This window comes from Pseudophryne corroboree, chromosome 5 (genome assembly GCF_028390025.1).
Source record: "Pseudophryne corroboree isolate aPseCor3 chromosome 5, aPseCor3.hap2, whole genome shotgun sequence".
Lineage (NCBI taxonomy): Eukaryota > Metazoa > Chordata > Amphibia > Anura > Myobatrachidae > Pseudophryne > Pseudophryne corroboree.
In genome coordinates this window covers 509,355,417-509,375,278 of record NC_086448.1, presented here as the reverse complement: position 1 = coordinate 509,375,278, position 19,862 = coordinate 509,355,417, and the positions used below count along the sequence as shown (strand labels likewise).

General features: G+C 44.8%; 1 protein-coding gene across 2 annotated transcripts in view; it reads left to right on the top strand.

Annotated features, from left to right (window-relative positions):
* The first annotated feature begins 774 nt into the window (after positions 1 to 774).
* DUSP22 (dual specificity phosphatase 22) overlaps positions 775 to 19,862 on the top strand; it is a 264,351-nt gene continuing 245,263 nt past the window's right edge. Inside the window, exon 1 of one of the 2 annotated variants that reach the window (XM_063923058.1) lies at positions 775 to 1,122. In XM_063923058.1, the coding sequence (XP_063779128.1) occupies positions 1,102 to 1,122 (21 nt within the window). In that variant the 5' untranslated portion in view covers positions 775 to 1,101. Of the gene's footprint in view, positions 1,123 to 15,555; positions 15,583 to 19,862 lie in introns of those variants that run through there. The other variant, XM_063923059.1, reaches the window with a different exon arrangement.

The following is a 19,862-nucleotide window of genomic DNA, read 5'->3' as shown; positions in this document are numbered from 1 at the left end:
TTATATGGCCTGCGGGCCGTAGGTTCCCCACCCTTGTGCTAGGTGATCTGGAACATACAGTATAACCTGCTGGGTGGTCTGGAAAATGTGACAGTTATTTGCAGCCACCCGAAATTTTATTCCTAATGGGGTGAAAAGTGGTAAAATGTTCCGCCAAGCAAACCTTTGCCCATTTGAAACCAGGCACATCAACTAGTTGTTGTAATAATAAATAATAATATAAACTGCCCTGGCACATACAGTATCTGCATGTTAAAATATTAAATATTTTATAATCCACACTGTCTATTGACAATCGGCAGCCTGGTCCATATCAGACACGGTCACCACAGTGCACATAACTCATAGGGGGTTATTCAGGTCACATCGCTAAGTGATGCGATTGCAATAATCCCAGCAGCAGCGTGCATGATTGACAGGCAGAGGCATTCACAAGGCGGTGACGAAGCTTTGCGGTGTATCGGAAACGGGGCAGGTCGGCTGTGTTTTTGGGGAGGCTGTGTGATATCTTGCACAGCCACTCCGATCAAGAAAATAGCAGCGAACCACCTGTATACGTAGCCAAGCTGTGGCTGCAGGGGGGCGTCCACAGTTTAATTGCGGTTGCAACCGCTGGGCCGGCCATTATAACATGCTTGGCGGCCTTACCCTGCAATAGGCGGCCCCCAGCATGCAAAAAAAAAAAAACAGGATTGCAGCTCTGCTAGTAAAGTTGTCAGTTTTTTGAACGAGTGAGCAGCAGCATTGGACGAGAAGGCACCGGCAGAGGTCAGCAGTGAGCCTCTTGTGACAGGAGGCCGTGTAAACAAGGAGTCAGCCAGCAGGAGGGGAGAGCGCTGAGCGAGGCGGGCGGGCCCGGCGGCATGATGAGCAAGGAGCAGCTCCAGCTGTTGCTGACTGATCACTGAGCCAGGAAAACGTAACCAGCCCTGATCCTAGGGAAAGTCAGAGCCCTCTCCAAGGCTAGCCAGGCACACTGCACTCAGACACCTGCACTCATGCTAACAGCAGCCGGACACTGACCTAGCAGCAGAAGCAGCAGCAGTAGATCTGTACACGTTTTGCTTCCTGTTGTGCTGTAAGTGCAGCCCAGCCACAGCAATGGGTAATGGAATGAATAAGGTACTGTACACTGCATGGCTTATCTATCTCCCTACAGTACTGTGTATGTCTGTGTTTATAAATAGATGTGTCCGACATGCTGTGATATATCGCGATGAGAGAGCCCCACCTTGTGTAAATTCCAGCACTAGGACACTCTGTAGGGAAGGTATACTTACTATGTGCACCGGCTTTCCTTACCTCAGCAGACAGTGACTATGACTCTATGGTAGCTGAGCAGTAACTTGCTGTGTAATGGTTGTTCTCTGTATAACCTAAGGCACTTAGAAATAGTACTGTACAGTATGTACAGTATCTGCACTTTTTTTGGTTTGTCTAATTGCTATATGTCACCCAGTATGATGAGCTCATAAGGGGTGTGTCTGGTGTTGCAGACTTGCTGCAAGGTAGCTTATTGGGACTGAGGCTACTACACGTTTTCTGGCCTGGGCATAGACTGATCACATGCATGGCTTCATTCAGTTTGGGGTCCATGTGCTAAGGTACTAAGCCTTGGAGAGAGATAAAGTGGAGAGACCAGCTCCTGTCATTTTATCAAATACAGCCTGTAACGGTGCGGTTATATACAGTACCTCCCAACTGTCCTGCGTTAAGCAGGACAGTCCCATTTTCTTAGTACCTCCCAACTGTCCTGCAGTCCTACCCGTGGTCCGCAGTGTCCTCGGTGGTGGGTTTGTCAGTTTGGGGGAACACACACTGCTGCTCACCGCCGCTCTGCATAGCAGAGTAGCAGGTGAATAGACGCTGTGCGCACGCATACAGCATCCATTCACAGTGCAGGGAGAGTCTGGGGCGTGCCCAGCATCTCGGAGAGTGCTGGACACAACCCCACAGTGACTGGAATAGGGGTGCTGCAAACCTACGCCCAGTCCCACCCCCCTCTTTGCGGACATGCCTTCAGTGCACCAAGGGTCCCAATCCACTGGCCACCAATGTTGGGAGGTATGGAGTTGGGAGCTGATTGGTTGGTACTTTATCTTTCTCTCCCCCTCCATAGACCATTGTTACATTCAAGAAGTAGCTAATTTCCATAGCCAAGCAGAGTGAATACACTGGCTGGGCCCCATCGTTTCTCATAAGTCACAAAGATGGAATGGCCTGTATATTTAATTAAGAAAATGCTGAAGTAGCCTAACTGAACCCTCTTCAGGACAGTGCAACGTCTATAATTTCCCAAATTGTACTAATTAGAACTTACGGTACACATTTTACAGCATACTAATTGACAGTGATGCTTAAAAGGTCTCTATCCATCTCTCTCTCGCTTTGATTTTTTTTTATTAACCATAAAAATCATCTGTTTTAGAGATATTAGGGAATATGTAATTTAGAAAATATTTCGGACTAATAACCTTTCACTTGTTGTTTTTGTAGGCCTAACTATAACTATAAGGCTTTGTATTCATTAACATTATTTTAAATCATTTAAAAAGTTTTTTTCAATGTCATTAAACTTGCTTGACAAATATAGCCTAAATAGCATGTAAGCTGAATGGGACTGTACATCAATAATATAACAAATGTTTATTTCACGTGTCAGTTTCAGTACCTCCTACAGCATTTCAGTAACATTAAACGTGGTAAACTACAGTGAGATTCATTACAGTACTAGTAAGCACTTGCCAGGGTGCGTTTGTGCCCTGTGTTTGACCAAACAGAATGGTGCATGGGAGTTTTGTAAGTTCTAAATACAGATGGGTATGTCTCATCAGATCTGCATTACAAAGGTTTACAGTCATTAGGTCAACCACTATTGCTCAGCATGCATTAGGTCGACAAGGTCAAAAGGTCGACAGTTTAATAAGGTTGATGCAACGTTTTACATTTTTATTCTGTCGTTTTCACCATCAAAGGATGTGGAACCCCAGTTAGTGCACAACGTCCCCTTGCTTTGCTTGCCATGCTTCAAGCAAGGTTCCTCGCTGCACTCGGCACAACTTACGATTCCTAATCGTAATCCATGTGGATTGTAAAGTATTAAAATAATTTTTTTTAAAAAAAGCTGTGTCAACCATATGTGTGTCGACCATTTGCACATGTCGACATAAGCACTGTAGAGCTTTTACATGTCGACCTATTGTCCATGCTGACCTTTTGACCATGTCAAACAACTCGTGTCGACCATTAGTGGTCGGCCTAATGACTGTCGACCTCGAGCCCGGATACCATAGAGGCAGTGCACGAAGGAGATGAGGAAGGAATTTGATTAAAAAGAAACACTAATAATGACAGATTGCTGTATTTGATCAGAGTTTATTTTTTTCATATACTGAGGGTTCTATTAAATACAGCAATCTGCCATTATTATTTTTATACTTTTTAAACAAATTCCTTCTGCTGTTCGCTTCTTTCTGAAGGAGGAAGAAATGTCAACAGTAGAATTCAGGGAGTGGAGCGTTTGTGTCAACAAAAAGTGTTTCTTACTATGCTTTTTATGAGAATGGAATAGCATGACGTTTCTGGGCTGTAGTCAGTTCAACGTCAGATTGACACGACATGTGCATGCTCTGAATCCTTTTTGTTGCAGTTACTGTATCTGATGTTGAGAAAGTTCAAGGCAGCCCTTATATGTCTCGCACAGTGCATATCTGCTAGCTTCCACTGAAATAGAGTTTGCAGGAGCAACGAGTGGGTGGAGGACATCACAGGAGCAGTAGAGTGGCACTGAGCATTTAACAAGCTGGTGGACCCATCAATCCTCATGAATACCATAACTACATCTAAGTAAAGTTTTGGAATGGGATGTATACTTTCTGATATTCCACCCAACATTGAATTTTCACTTCTGGATGCAATTTATGTTTAATTGGGACTATCATTCCAGTAGTAAAGGCATTATATGTGTTCCACTTGAAATAATCATGTTAACAAATCCTCTCCCTCCCCCTAAACATACTTAGTAGGGTGTCCATCCCCATGATCCACACCATTCACTCTACATAGCAGGATAGTGACCCAGATATGTAGCCAGGTCCTCTGCTGATGAACTTTAGTACTTTGAGGTCAGATGCTTGAGCTCTGAATGCCCACTTCTAGGTGAGCAGAATGAAGCCTTGGAAACCATTAGCCAGAATGATCCCAAAATTTCTTTGTAAACAATATTTGCAGCTCTTCCTTCAGGGATTAACCCAAAAAGATGCTAATAACTCGTGAGCAAGCCACATAAAGTTGCCCATGGGAGAAGAAGCTAGACCTGGGATCTCCACAAGCAACCCTGAGTATTTTGGGGGGGTCTGCAATATATGTATATATTGTGTGTGAGAGATATGTCTGTCATTTTGAACTTGAGGAGACTGCACGTGCTGGGATCAGTATGATTTGCCGATGGACGAGATGCCATCAGTCACTATACCGACAGAGGCATCCCATCCATCAAAATTCCGACAGCCCCCTAACCATCACCTTATCCCTGCCCTAACCCTCCCTGCTTGGTGCCTAATCCTAACCCTCCCTTCCCTGCTGCTTAAACCTTACCCTTCCCACTTAGAGGGGGAGGTTAGGACTAGGCACTAAGTGCCTAACCCTGGTATATTGGCTAACTGCTTCCCCACGTGCTGAGTGTCAAGCATCTGTTTTTTCTATTATAATTCCTCTCCTTGATGTCACGTGGAGATCATACATACCTTCGTTTCTTTCTTGGTTACTAAGCTATACAGTAGTGAAAATGTGATCCAAATTCATCCAGTAGTTTATGCATGATGCCAGAACGAACAGACTGGCAAAAATTCAGAATTTTCTTTTCTTATATCTCAATAGTTCTTAAACAGTTCCTAGAAGTATATTTCTCAAAATAAATTGCTATGTACAGACACAACCCTTACAGTTTTCTGGTATCTGGTCTATAAATCTACACTAAAAAGGTCTATAGTCAATAGATCGACCACTAATGGTCGACAAGCATTAGGTCAACCAGTTCAAAAGGCAGACCGGCTCATGGTCGATACAAGGTTGTTGTTTTTTCCAACTTTTTCATACTTTACCATCCACATGGACTACTATTGGGAATAGTAACCTGTGCTGAGTCCAACAGTAGCGGAGCAAAGCATCTTGCCCAAAGCATGGCGATCAAAGCGGTACACCAGTGGGGCTTGTTTGTGGCAGAAAAGTGACAACCCCCCCCCCAAAATAAATAAATAAATAAATGGTGTCTACCTTTTTTGTGTCAACCATTTCCATGTCGACATTTTGACCCGGTCGACCCTTTGACCCTGTTGACCTTTCCTTCTGTTTACCTATTCCATGTCGAACTTTTTAACCTGTTGACCTAATGTATGTCTACCATTTGTGGTCTACCTATTGAGGGGCGAAACACACACACACTTTGGAACTGTGTTAAAAACAGTTGGCAAAGTGACAACCATCACCGTCAGGATGCATCCAGCACACATTCCCTAGGAAAATGGATAGGAACACAAGAAAACTAACATGCAACTCAGATACAGTATTGTGGGGGACTCTTACTGGCCAACTACTGTAGGACTACAGAGCCCAGCATGCCAGTCAGGACCTAGGGCCAATTAAAGAAGAGGAGTACAAACTTTCTGGGGAGGGGGGATACACAATGTGGGTTATGCAGAGAGGAGTCCGAAGGACTGAGTGGTGTTATAAGCCATGCAGTCACGATATCACACACACATTGGGGGAGGGGGGGGGGCTACAAAGCCCTGCGTGCCAGTCGGGACCTCGGACCACTATTTGGGAGGCAGCAGCTCTCCTGACATACAGAGACCTCACCTCAGTGCCCAGACTAATTATCGGCTGCTGCTGCTTCCTCTCGCCCTTTCCTCCTCTATATTATAGAGCTGCCGTGGAAGGGGGAGGTGCTGAGGAACAGGGCCGGGAGCAGACATAGTTTACACAGGGACAGGAGTGTGTGAACGGCAACCCCCTCCCCATTCTTAAGTGTTCTAGTTGCTGGCGGGGTAGTTTCCCTCATTGGTGGTGCTGAGGAGTGGGGACCTGCAGCGAGGGTTCTGTCTGGGACCCGGCATTACAAAAAAATAATAATATCTATCTATCTATCTATCTATCTATTAATTATTAGTGCGGCAAAAAAGTATTTGGACAGCCACCGATTGTGCAAGTTGACCCTCTTAAAAAGATGAGAGAGGTCTGTAATTTCCATCATATGTACAGTTCAACTGTGAGAGGCAGAATCTGGAAAAAAAAAAAACCAAGGAAATCACATATATCTTTGTATTTGGATGTAATTTACTAAAAGCATCTTTTCATATCACTTGGGAGTGCCACAGTTTCTTTCGTTCACAAATGTCAAGTTTCTACTGAAGGCACCCACCTGATGAATTCTCCAGCGTTGAGTGACGGTTCTATTTTATTTATATATATATATATATATATATATATATATATATATATATATATATAAGTTGTAACACTGTAGGGGTGCAAGGCGCCTTTTCCTGGGGAATATGGTAGCACGCAGCAGCTGAGGAACAACACAAGTCCAGTTTCTGGTACAACTGACCCCGGCCAGTTTTATTGAAACAGAAAATAAAACAAACCCCAAAATAAAAATACCTTGCCTGTCCGGCACTAACTAAACATAAGATATTCCTAACTGTCACTAAACAAAACACAGAGTTCTCAGTTCTCAGTTCTTCAGAGTTCTTCAGTACATACTGTATACTGTATACTGTATAGCTCACTTGCATCAGAAAGCGTGTCTCTCACACACAGATCCCTCAGCCTTCCCAGGCAGTCTGCCCATACTAATCAGGTTAGCAGCACTATAACACACTTACACAGCTGAAACCCTGATTAGCCCTCTGTGAGGCCAAAGACCCGAACTGGGCCCAATGTCTAGAACTCGCCTTATCTCTCTCTCAGAGCCTTTACCCAGCTTTTACAGCAAACTGAAAAGGTTCAGACAAAACAAAAAGCATTTTTCCTAGAAGTTAACATTTTCTAAAACATGTAAGACAAGAACCTGGGACAAATATACCTGCCCTCAAACACTATCCCAGTGTTCTTGTCACATATCCCCCTCCCCTGTTTCGACCTAGGGGCCGGAACACTTGTAGCCCCCAAACAGAAGATGCGAGACAATGCATCTGCGTTGGCCAATTGTGTTCCCGGTCTATGTTCGACAGTAAACTTAAAGTCCTGCAACGCTAGAAACCATCTAGTTACACGAGCATTCTTGCCTCTATTTACATACATCCATTTTAAAGGGGCATGGTCTGTCACTAGTCTGAATTGTCTACCCAAGAGGTAATATCTCAAGGTATCTAGTGCCCACTTAATGGCCAAAGCCTCCTTTTCCACAATGGCATACCTTTTTTCATGCTCATTGAGTTTCCTACTCAAATAAATGATAGGGTGTTCGTCCCCATCTCTGGTTTGGGACAGCACAGCACCTATCCCTACCTCTGAGGCATCTGTCTGTACCACAAATTCTTTTGAAAAATCTGGTGTTATCAACACCGGTTGTGAACACAAAGCCACTTTTAACGCTTGGAACGCCTTTTCTGCATCAGGGTTCCATTTCACCACATTTGACTGCTTCCCTTTGGTAAGGTCTGACAACGGCACCGCTGTGGTCGCAAAATTAGGAATAAACCGTCTATAGTACCCAGTAATTCCCAAAAAAGCCCTTACCTGTTTTTTATTCACTGGACGAGGCCAGTTTTGAATAGCATCAACTTTATTCAATTGGGGCCTAATCAGACCTCTGCCTATGGTGAAGCCCAAGTATTTGACCTCCTCCATTGCGAGGCAGCACTTCTTTGGGTTAGCAGTTAACCCTGCCTCTCTGATTGAGTCCAGTACTGCTTGTACTTTAACCAAATGGGACCCCCAGTCTGTACTGTGAATTACCACATCATCCAAATAGGCAGCTGCATATTTTCTATGGGGCCTCAAAATTTTATCCATCGCCCGTTGAAAGGTTGCTGGAGCCCCATGCAACCCAAAGGGTAACATCTTATACTGGTACAGCCCCTCCGGAACCGAAAAGGCTGTTTTTTCTTTGGCGCTATCAGATAAAGGTATTTGCCAGTAACCTTTGGTCAGGTCCAATGTGGTGAGAAACCTGGCTGTTCCCAGCCTTTCTACAAGCTCATCCACACGGGGCATGGGGTATGCGTCAAACTTGGACACCTCATTTAACTTACGAAAGTCATTACAGAAGCGTATGCTACCGTCGGGCTTCGGGATGAGCACTATGGGACTGGACCACTCACTGTTAGACTCCTCTATGACTCCAAGTTCTAACATGGTTTTAACTTCCTTAGAAATAGCTTCTCGCTGAGCTTCAGGAATCCTATATGGCTTTAAATGAACCCTGACCCCTGGTTCTGTGACAATGTCATGTTTTATTATGGTCGTTCGGCCAGGCAGCTCTGAAAATACCTCCCTATTTTGGATGAGAAATTCTTTAACCTGATTGTTCTGATCAGCTGATAATGTCTCTGACACCTTCACTGCGGGAAGCAACCGGGGTGAAGACACCGAAGGGCAAGGCTCCGCTGACAGAGACAACCTATCTTTCCAGGGTTTGATTAAGTTAACATGGTAAATCTGTTCGGGTTTTCTCTTTCCCGGCTGGTATACTTTGTAATTAACCTCATTCACTTTTTCCCTAATCTCAAATGGACCCTGCCATTTAGCTAGGAATTTGCTTTCCACAGTGGGTACCAAAACAAGAACTCTATCTCCAGGAGCAAATTCCCGTATCTTGGCACTCCGGTTATAGACCCTCTGTTGAGCACTTTGGGCCTGTTCCATGTGCTCTCTGACAACAGGTACCACGGCTGCAATCCTATCCTGCATTTGTGTTACATGCTCAATAACGCTTCTATAAGGAGTGGGCTGTCCTTCCCACGTCTCTTTGGCAATATCCAACAGCCCTCTGGGGTGTCTACCATACAACAAATCAAATGGAGAAAACCCCGTAGAGGACTGAGGAACTTCTCTGATGGCCATTAACAAGTAGGGCAACAAACAATCCCAGTTTTTCCCATCTCTCTCAACAACCTTTTTTAACATACTTTTTAATGTTTTATTAAACCTTTCCACCAACCCGTCTGTTTGGGGATGGTAGATGGACGTCCTGAGGTGAGTGACCTTAAATAACTTGCACAATTCTTTCATGATCCTTGACATAAATGGAGTACCTTGGTCAGTCAAAATTTCTTTTGGTATTCCCACTCTACTAAATACCTGCACCAGCTCCTTAGCTATCGCCTTGGTTGTGATAGTGCGTAAAGGGACAGCCTCAGGATATCGAGTGGCATAGTCCATAATTACCAGGATATACTGATGGCCCCGAGCAGACTTTAACAAGGGCCCCACGAGATCCATGGCTATTCTGTCAAACGGGACCTCTATAATAGGCATGGGAACTAGTGGGCTCCTGAAATGGGGTCTAGGGGCATGATACTGGCATTCAGGACAGGAAGAACAATATTCAGACACTTCTTTATAAACCCCTGGCCAAAAGAACCTTTGTAAAACTCTTTCAGTGGTTTTTTCTGCCCCTAAATGTCCTGCGGTAACGTGACTATGAGCTAAATCTAGTACCGTTCTCCGATAAGGCTGGGGAACTACCAGCTGTTCTACCACATCCTCACCCCTTTTGACAATGTGGTACAAGAGCTCATTACAGATGGCCATGTGGGGATACGTAACCCTGTCACCTGGTACCACAGGTTCCCCATTAACAATCTTAACATTCTCTCTAGCCTTTATTAAGGTAGGATCCTTTAACTGTTCAGACGCAAACAGATCCTTCTTTACCTCCAGGTCAGGCACGCTTTCAGTTCTAACTACTATGTCTCTGTTCCCGGCAAGAGGGTCCTCACTGGACTCCCCATCTGTCACTTCCCCAGCCAAACTAGCAAAAGGCAAAGGGCCAGAAAGTTCCGAAGACCCACGTACATCCATAAAATCACCGGTATTATCAACTGGCTTTTTACTTCTCACATCTGTTGATAACCGTGATTCCCACAGTTTCCAAAAATGAGGAAAATCCCTCCCTATTATGGCCTCATGCACCAAGGTAGGGACCAGTCCCACTTTAACCATTGCTGACCCACAACAAGTTTCTATATTCACCTCAGCAGTGGCATAATGTTGGGTATCCCCATGTATGCAAGTTACCCCAATAGGTATTTGCTGGACCTTTAAGGGGTTCACTAACCCAGCTTTCACGAGGGTAACTAAACTTCCTGAATCTAGCAAGGCCTCTACCCGGTTACCCTCTAAGAACACATCACACATTTGTTTTTCCAGCTCAGGTGAAGGTACCACAGTACAGGCTAACCTAGCAAAGAAAGACATTCTGCGACATTCAAAGGCAGCATCACATTGCATGGGTTCTTGCATGACTGGGCAATTGGCAACAACATGACCTGGCATACCACATCTAAAACATTTAACCACACGATTATCAACCCGTTTGGGCAACATAGACCGTTCTAGCCCCATTGGCCTGTCTCCAGGGCCAGTGTTTACAGTCTCTCCAGCCTTGCGTTCTCTTAACCGCCCAGCAACGTTTTCCCACGGAACAGTCTTACCAGTCTTTACTGAAGGGCGCTGTCGAGGATCTATGGGTTGCTGGGTGGTCATCAGTAGTTCCTCTGCTGCCAAATACCGCTCTACCATGTCTACTAATTGGTCAGCAGTACCCGGGTTTCCATGGCTCACCCACTTGCGCAGGACCATGGGCAAAGATCTCAAGTAGCGGTCCATGACGACTCTTTCAACCATCTGGGGACCAGTTAATGTCTCTGGCTGTAGCCATTTTTTTGTTAGCTGAATAAGGTCGTGCATCTGAGAGCGCGGAGGCTTCTCCATGGCGTACACCCAACGGTGCACCCGTTGTGCTCGTACTGACAGCGTGACTCCCAGGCGGGTCAGGATCTCAGTCTTTAGTTTATCATAGTCCCGAGCCTCAGCAGGGCTTAAATCAAAGTACGCTTTTTGGGGCTCACCTGACAGAAAAGGTGCCAGCAGACTGGCCCACTGTGCTTTTGGCCAGTTCTCACGCTCTGCAGTCCTTTCAAACGTGGTCAAGTAGGCCTCCACATCGTCAGCCTCTGTCATTTTCTGCAAGAAGTGACTGGCCCGTATAGAACTAGAGCTGGTCGGAGCACTGACGGCCACATCTCCAATCCGGGCTGCAAGGCTCTGCACCACTTCTGTTAAGGCCTCTCTATCCTGACGCTGTTGCCGGTAAAGTTCGTCAATAGCCACCTGCTGCTGTCTCCTATTTTCCTCCATTGCCACCTGCTGCTGTCGGTTGGCCTCCTGCTGAGCCGCTGTAGCTTGCAGCAAGGCTTTAAGCAGATCCTCCATGTCGACAGATTTTTCAGGCGGCTTTGTAGCTGCTTTCACCCAAGACATATATCAAACCCTCAGGGGTGAGTCTCAGTAACTTCACACTGGGCTGTATCTGCATAAACCACCGTTTTCTGCAGGCCTCATAAAGCTGCTGCTTTCACTTATGCGCAGAACGGGGTTGCTCGCATTCTCCACCAAGTTGTAACACTGTAGGGGTGCAAGGCGCCTTTTCCTGGGGAATATGGTAGCACGCAGCAGCTGAGGAACAACACAAGTCCAGTTTCTGGTACAACTGACCCCGGCCAGTTTTATTGAAACAGAAAATAAAACAAACCCCAAAATAAAAATACCTTGCCTGTCCGGCACTAACTAAACATAAGATATTCCTAACTGTCACTAAACAAAACACAGAGTTCTTCAGTACATACTGTATAGCTCACTTGCATCAGAAAGCGTGTCTCTCACACACAGATCCCTCAGCCTTCCCAGGCAGTCTGCCCATACTAATCAGGTTAGCAGCACTATAACACACTTACACAGCTGAAACCCTGATTAGCCCTCTGTGAGGCCAAAGACCCGAACTGGGCCCAATGTCTAGAACTCGCCTTATCTCTCTCTCAGAGCCTTTACCCAGCTTTTACAGCAAACTGAAAAGGTTCAGACAAAACAAAAAGCATTTTTCCTAGAAGTTAACATTTTCTAAAACATGTAAGACAAGAACCTGGGACAAATATACCTGCCCTCAAACACTATCCCAGTGTTCTTGTCACAATATATATATATATATATATATATATATATATATATATATATATATATATATATATATATATATATATATATATATATATATATATATATAATCACACAGTGGGGTTTGAAAGTTTGGGCACCCCAGGCAAAGATTCATTTTAATGTGCAAAAAGACGCCAAGGAAAGATGGAAAAATCTCCAAAAGGCATCAAATTACAGATTAGACATTCTTATAACATGTCAAAAAAAGTTTGAATTTATTTCCATTATTTACACTTTCAAAAGAACAGAAAACAAAAACTGGCGTCTGCAAAAGTTTGGGCAGCCTGCAGAGTTAATACCTTGTACTGCTAAATGAAGCCCTTAGTCTAAAATGCTTCTTATAATAGCCCTAGAGGTTTTTAGGTAGGGGCTAGTAGCACTTATACCATGTTTTGAATTTTGTAGACCTCAATAGAGAGGGGGGGGGGGTTGGATTTATTGATATTTTATTCCAACCATTACAAGTGAATATTGTCTAGGTGTTTATGGAACTGCAATTATTATAAGAGATGATATGTGGTTTAAATTGGAGGTAGAAAATATTTTAATATCCCCCTGTTGGCCTTAGGAGAGTGACGTAATGTAGCATATTTTATCACTCATTGTTATATTGTTTTCACTTACAGTATGTGTTTTAGACCTAATGGGATATGTTCACACTATACACACTTGCTGCAATAATGTATTTTGGATATATATGCTTCCCGTTAAGTACCTCATTTGATTGAGTGATGTTTACACTGTGTAACTGTTTCCATGGTTACGGTTTCCCCAGCCCCAGTGCGTTTGCCGGACGGACCGGAGCCGCGTCACTTCCTGTGGGCGGAGTGACGTCAGGACCGGGACCCGGGCAGCGTGGCTGGAGGCGGCGGTGCGGACCTCTTCCCACTAAAGGTATTTATACACTGTATTTTGCACTGTTTGGTTATCCTGACGAAGGGGCTGCGTCCCCGAAACGTTGAAAAGAATAAAGGCACGTTTTATTCACTATATCTTGCAAGTCTCCCAGTGCCGCCCTTATTGCCGGTGTTGTATTTTGGATTTAGGTCCACGAGGTGAGGGCACGGGAGCAGGTTACTTATATGCTGGGGAGCGTGAGGAGTGCCGGGGCACACCGCATTGTATGTATGTCTGTCTGTCTGTCTGTCTGTCTGTCTTTTTCATCCACTAGGGGTCACTGGAGTTACTCTTGGGATATGGACGGCTTCCATAGGAACAAGGCACTGAATAGTTAAATTTAGAACTCTACTCCCCTCCATATCCCAGAGTACCTCAGTGTTTTTTCTGTGCTCATTGTAGCAACAAGGCTTGTGTGGATTATACACACTTCTTTGAATATTTTTATTTTTCTTTTGAACATTTTCCACATCCCTTCCCCCCTTCCAATAGGCGAGGGTCCGGGATAGTGGAAGCTGCTTAACAAGCAGCTACTGGCGTGTCGGGCCTCTCTAAAAAGAGCTCCCTCACAGCCACGTGCAGGATCCTGCAGGAGAAGCTGGACGGCGCTTGCAGAAGAAGCCCCGTCGCAGCCCTCACTACAAGGCGTCCAGGTATGTGGGAACGGGGCGGTCAGCTCACGCTGCCGCCCCGCTGTGTGGGGACACTGTATGATTGTGAGCGCTCCGCCACTTCCAGGACACCGCCACGTGATGGCCCGCCGCCGCTACCTGACACCGCTGTGCTGCCTCCCGTTCATAGGGCCGCGCCAGCCGCATTCACTGTGCTGAGCCGCCGACGGCTCTAGGCAGCGCGCTCCCCGGCTCCCGCTACCGCTCTCCGGCTCTCTCCAGCAGCTCCCCGCAGGTAATCCCCGGCTCCGTGTAATAGAGTACACGGAGTACGGGGGGGGGGGGGGGAGGGGGGGTTGGGAAGCACACACATTAGGGGAGAGTGACCCATAGCAGCAGCAAACCGCTGCATGGGTTTTTAGATAAAGAGGCTTTTTTAAACGGGAAATGCTCTGATTATGTCTGATTGGAAGGTTATAATCTGTACTCTGTTTATACTGTAAGCATGGGGGGGCCATTTTAACCGTGCTGTTTTTCCTGTTGTAATTCCAGACGTTCCTGTACTACATCTCTACTCCATAGAAGGCGCAGGGGTGTTAGTGGGAATTTGGGATCAGATTTCATATAGACTGGCGTGCACTGCACTTGGCTATATATTCATCCTCCCTCAAATAAATACAGTTTACCGTACTCACAATTTCTCAGGGTCCACAGAATATCAGACGATATAGTTAAGACTGAGTCTGAGATTCATGATATGGCCCTGAGATTTCAATCTAGAGGTTATGATTGGGATGAACTGATGTATACTAAAACATTAGTTTTGAACATGAACAGAAAAGAATTATTGCGGCAAGGCAGTAATACCAAAAAATCATTAATGGATCAAATCCCATTTGTACAGAGATGGTCCACTGTCAGCAACCAGGTTAAAAAACATGTGAAAAATGCTTGGCCGATAGTGACAACGGATAAAGATTTACCTGCACTTAAAGGAAAATCCTTATTGTCCAGTTATACCAGGAATAGAAATCTCAAAGATTCACTGGTACATAATGACATTTCAAACTTTAAGTTAGCCCCAACAGTAACATTTTTAACTAAGAAACCAGGGTGCTATAGGTGCATAGGCTGCACGACCTGCAGCTATATGGAAGTGGGCCAAGGCTTTTCACATCCACATACAGGTAAATACATCAAAATTGATAAGATCTTAACCTGTACACATACCCACGTTATATATTTTATCCGCTGCCCTTGCGGATTATATTACGTGGGGAAAACGGTGAGACAATTCCGTGAGCGTATGGCTCTACATAGGTCAGCCATTAGAGCAGCCCTAGCGGGTGAAAGTCAAACACAACCTGTGGCAAGACACTTTGCTAAGATGAAACATAATCTTTCTTGTTTAAAATACAAAATAATAGACCAACAGCCGGAGAATATCCGAGGAGGGAATCGGGATAAGTTGTTACTACAACGGGAGGCTAGGTGGATTCACCGCCTCAACACATTGGCCCCAGGAGGTTTAAACGAGCAATTATTATTAAATTGCTTTATTTAGCCTGAAAAAATTAATTCATATAACTGTTTTGATATGCAGTCATGTTTATATAATATATGTTTATAGTAAGATGATCAGCTATAACGAGCCACACTTGCCAACAATGTCCGGTATTTGCACATGCACTTTATACAGCATAATGTGTTACACTGTATGTTTTTGTATTGATGTGTCTCCTAGGTTACTGGGACGCTGACATGGGCGGGAGCGCGCCGCACGGTGCGTGCGGGATGACGTCATCTTTCCCTGCCAGCGCGTCCGGGCCGGAGAAGACACGACATGTGGTGGAGGGTAAGCTATAAAAGTTTGTATTTTAAATGTATGTATTTGGGTCTGACGAAAGTTGGAATACAACTGAAACGTTACCGCAGCAAAAAGAGCCTGGTCTCTACTTTATTTCTTAAGTGAAGTCCCGCCGGAGTGCCATCTGACCATATGGTATATATATATGTTTGCACAGCAGCAAGGATAGGCACCGGGGGCAGTTGCAGCTGATAACTGAGTGCCGGTTACTGGTGGAGTTATATATATATATATATATATATATATAGATAGATAGATAGATAGATAGATAGATAGATATATATATAGATATGTATGTAGCTGTGTGGCAAACAGCGGCACTCAGAGACTGACAAAGCCAAATGAAAGTAAAGTGCTGGTGCTATTTATTCCATAAAACAGGCTAAATATTCCAACGTTTCGGGGCGCGCAAGCCCCTTTGTCAAGGTGAGCCAAATACAGAGTGAAGTGAAAAGCATAAAACGATTACCTTTATGGTGAAGGAGACCCGCAAGTGGGAAGGACAGCAGCGTCCGGGGGAGCGTGATGCTTCCGTCCCGGAAGAAGTGACGTGTGTTGGCCGCGACCACGTGATCCTCCTGCGCGTCACAGACCTCCGCGTTGTCATGGCAGCCCGACGCCCGGTGGTTGTCATGGATGCTGGGAGTCAACGTGGGTGTCAGGGTCGCGGAGGAGGAGTGGCCTGGACTGAAATAATAAACAAACGTGCAAGTGATACAGTATAAGTGTGTACGAAAGCAAGAAATGCAGTGCATGGTTAAACATGGCTATATGTAGTGATCGAAAAGTGGCATCCGCTGTCACCTGGTTAGTAACTAACACATACATTATACGTAAATGGTGACAATACATTATAGTGACAGTTGCATGAATAAACTGATATGGAAAGAGGGTTTTGCTAAGCTAGTGGAAGACAGACATGCATCTACAACTGAATTGCTGGAAAGTATTCGGTGATCTAGGACCAGGATGTATATGAAGGAATGTCCAAGCCTTGGTAATTATGGACATCGACACGGGTCCGTATAGTGAAAGACTGCAAGAGTGTGGTTTAAAAGACGCTCCATTGTATTCTGTCATTAAGACCTTTCGGTCTGACGGTGTCAAGTTTGAACATCCAGGTGGCCTCTCGTCTGAGTAAGATGCCAGCCCTGTCACCACCTCTTAAATTGGGGGGTATATGATCAATAATTTGGAACTGTAGATCCTTCAAAGTATGCTGTTTTTCCACGTAATGTCTGGCAACGGGTTGTTCAGACTTCTTAGTTGATAATGCCGCTTTTAGTGCAGATCTATGCAATGCAAAGCGTTCCCTGGCATTGCGTATGGTTTTACCCACGTATTGGTACTTGCATGGGCAGGTGATTAAATAAACAATATGTGTCGTTGTGCAGGTAAGCACGTGTTTGATGTTGTAAGTTATACCTGTCGAGGTGGATGTAAACTTTGGGCCAGTAGTCATCAATTTGCATGTCTCACAGCCTAGGCATTTATAACAACCTGCTGGTTTTGTTAGAAAGTTAGGGGCTGGAGTTGAGTTGAACCCCGTGATATCTGAATGTACCACGAAGTCTTTGATGCTTCTCCCTTTAGTGTGACACATCATGGGCCTTTTGTTCCGTAACCCGGTCAAATTTTTATCAGTTGTAACGATGGGCCACAATGCTTTCAGGGCCCGTGGGACCACTGGACTTGAGGTGTTATATCGTGACACGAAAGGTATAATGGCCTGATCGTTCCTAATTTTAGGCTTCAAGAGGTCATCTCTGTTCATGGCTGATGTTTTTTGTTCATAATCCCGTAGTGGTCCATTCTTGTAACCTCTGTTTTTAAACCTTTCGGTTACGTTCTTTAAGGTCACTTCAAGTTTGGCAGGATCACTTGTAATTCTGGCTGCCCTGATGTATTGTGACTTGGGTAGTCCCCTTTTTAGGGCTGTAGGGTGGTGGCTATTGTAGCGCAAAAGGGTATTCTTATCAGTGGGCTTGTGATATACTTCGGTATATATAATGCCGTCCCTGATGATAACATTGACATCCAGATAGTTTAACTTACTAGAGTCACATTGATATGTGACTTTGATGGGAGACCGTCTGTTGTTAATACTTGCGGTAAACTTTTCAAATTTTTCTTTACCGCCAGTCCATAATAGAAAGACGTCATCTATGTATCTGGAGTAATGTAAAATATATTTTGTATATTCGCCACTATTAAAGAACATTGCCTGTTCTTCCTTCAGCATGAACACGTTGGCGAACGAGGGGGATACATTGCTTCCCATGGAGCAACCGTTTAATTGACGGTAGAACTTCCTGTCAAATAAAAAATAATTGCGGGTCAGTGTTAATTCAAGTAATTGGAGGAATAAACTGTGGTCTAGGTTTCTCATGTTGGATTGAATCAAAAATGACCTCATTGCAGCTAACCCTTGATCGTGCGGGATGCTCGTATAGAGACTGCAAATATCTACCGTACAAATGATAGTCTCCATGGGTACCGTGCCAACGGTTTTGAGTTGGTTTAGGAAACTGGTAGTGTCCTTGGTGTAGTTCGGTTGTACAGAAATAAGTGGCTGGAGGATGCTATCCAAAAAGATAGAAATGGGTTGGTAAAGTGCATTGTGCGCAGAAATTATAGGCCTGCCGGGTGGATGGTCCAGACTCTTAGGTATCTTGGGAACTAGAAATAGTAATGGCACTACGGGAAACTCTTGTTTAAGAGCATTGCATAGTTTGCTGGATATAAGACCTGTAGTACATGCTGTGTCAAGTATGTTGTCTACTTCGGCCTTAAATTGTTTAGTCGGATCCGTGGTTAGTGCTTCATATACTGTCATGTCGTCCAGCTGCCGGTATGTCTCACGTTTGTAGTCAGTCAGATTCATGATGACTATCCCGCCCCCCTTGTCAGCGGGGAGGATTACGATGTCTTTGTAGGTGCCCATCTTCTTTAGTGCTTTTAAACTCAGATCGTGACATGTTGTAGTGATGATTTTGGTCAGCATGGGTGTATTTAGTTATGGAATCGTCCAACAGCCGCGTGAAGGTCTTTATCGATGGATTGGACGAAGGTGGGTCAAATTTGGAATTTCGGACGGAGTTGATGAAATTCTGATGTGGTTCAAATGTAATAGCAGGTACATGATCATGGAAAAACTCGTGTAGGCGGAGTTTGCGGGTGAACTTATGAAGCTCGGTTTGCCAAGTGAGTTCATCAAATCTATTCGTGGGGACGAATGACAGACCGTGATTGAGAACTTGAATTTCTAGTTTGGTAAGTATACGGTCTGAAAGGTTGTAAATCAAATTCACTTCTTGCTGCTTTTGGAGCCTTTTGTTTTGTTGTCCCCTGCGGGTGGGCGTCCTCTGGTTTTTGTGCCTGCCACTATGGCAGGCTTTGCCCCTAAAGGGGGCTCCTGGGATTCCATGGGACCTTCTGAGTCAGCTAGGACAAAATCACTGTCGCTGTTGGAAGTAGCGTTATCTCTATATCGTTGTTCTCTACGTCTGCGCCAGCTGAATTTTGATCGATAGTTATATGGCTTGTGGTCACCAGGTTCCCCGCCGGAAAGCCATCTGTAGACGCGATTTGTTTCATAGTCCTCCCGGACTATCTGTTGTTTGACCCGTTTGAATTTGATTAATTCCTTTTTATGGTTATCACAGGCCGTTTGTAGCTTCTTTATGGATGCTTGGTTGCACTCCATGTTGAGTAATAGATGGTGTTCCTGCTCGAAGGACTGGATCTTGTCCCTGGTAACTTTGAGTTCTCTGCCGGCTTCCTCCACCACCAGCAGCATGAGATCCATGCTGCATTTGTTAAGGATTCCTGTCCATCGATCACAGAAATCTGTGTTGAATCTGCCGATGGTAGGGACGTTACGAATGCGGAAGCCTCTGGGGATCATTTTGTCACGATGGTAATTAGACAACGAAATCCCGTGCATTAAATAATCCACTTCTCTTTTTTTCAATTTAATCAGTTGGTGGTAAATGTCATCCATGCAGAGTTCTTCATCAGCTGGAGTAAGTCCCTCTGTAAATAGCAGTCGGTCAGCATCTGCACTCGTGAAGCTGTATAAGTTAGCCTGATGGCTAGATGCTGCTCCACGTGCCGCAGGTAGTGACATGTTGTGCCAGGGTTTCTGATCAACCGGCAACAGTACTGAAGTAATTGTGCAAAGGTGCAAAAAATTACTGGGTATGGAAAGAATCTTCCATGTGACGTACACAAAAAGTGCTAAAGTGCAAAAAAGTGCTGTGCTTGAC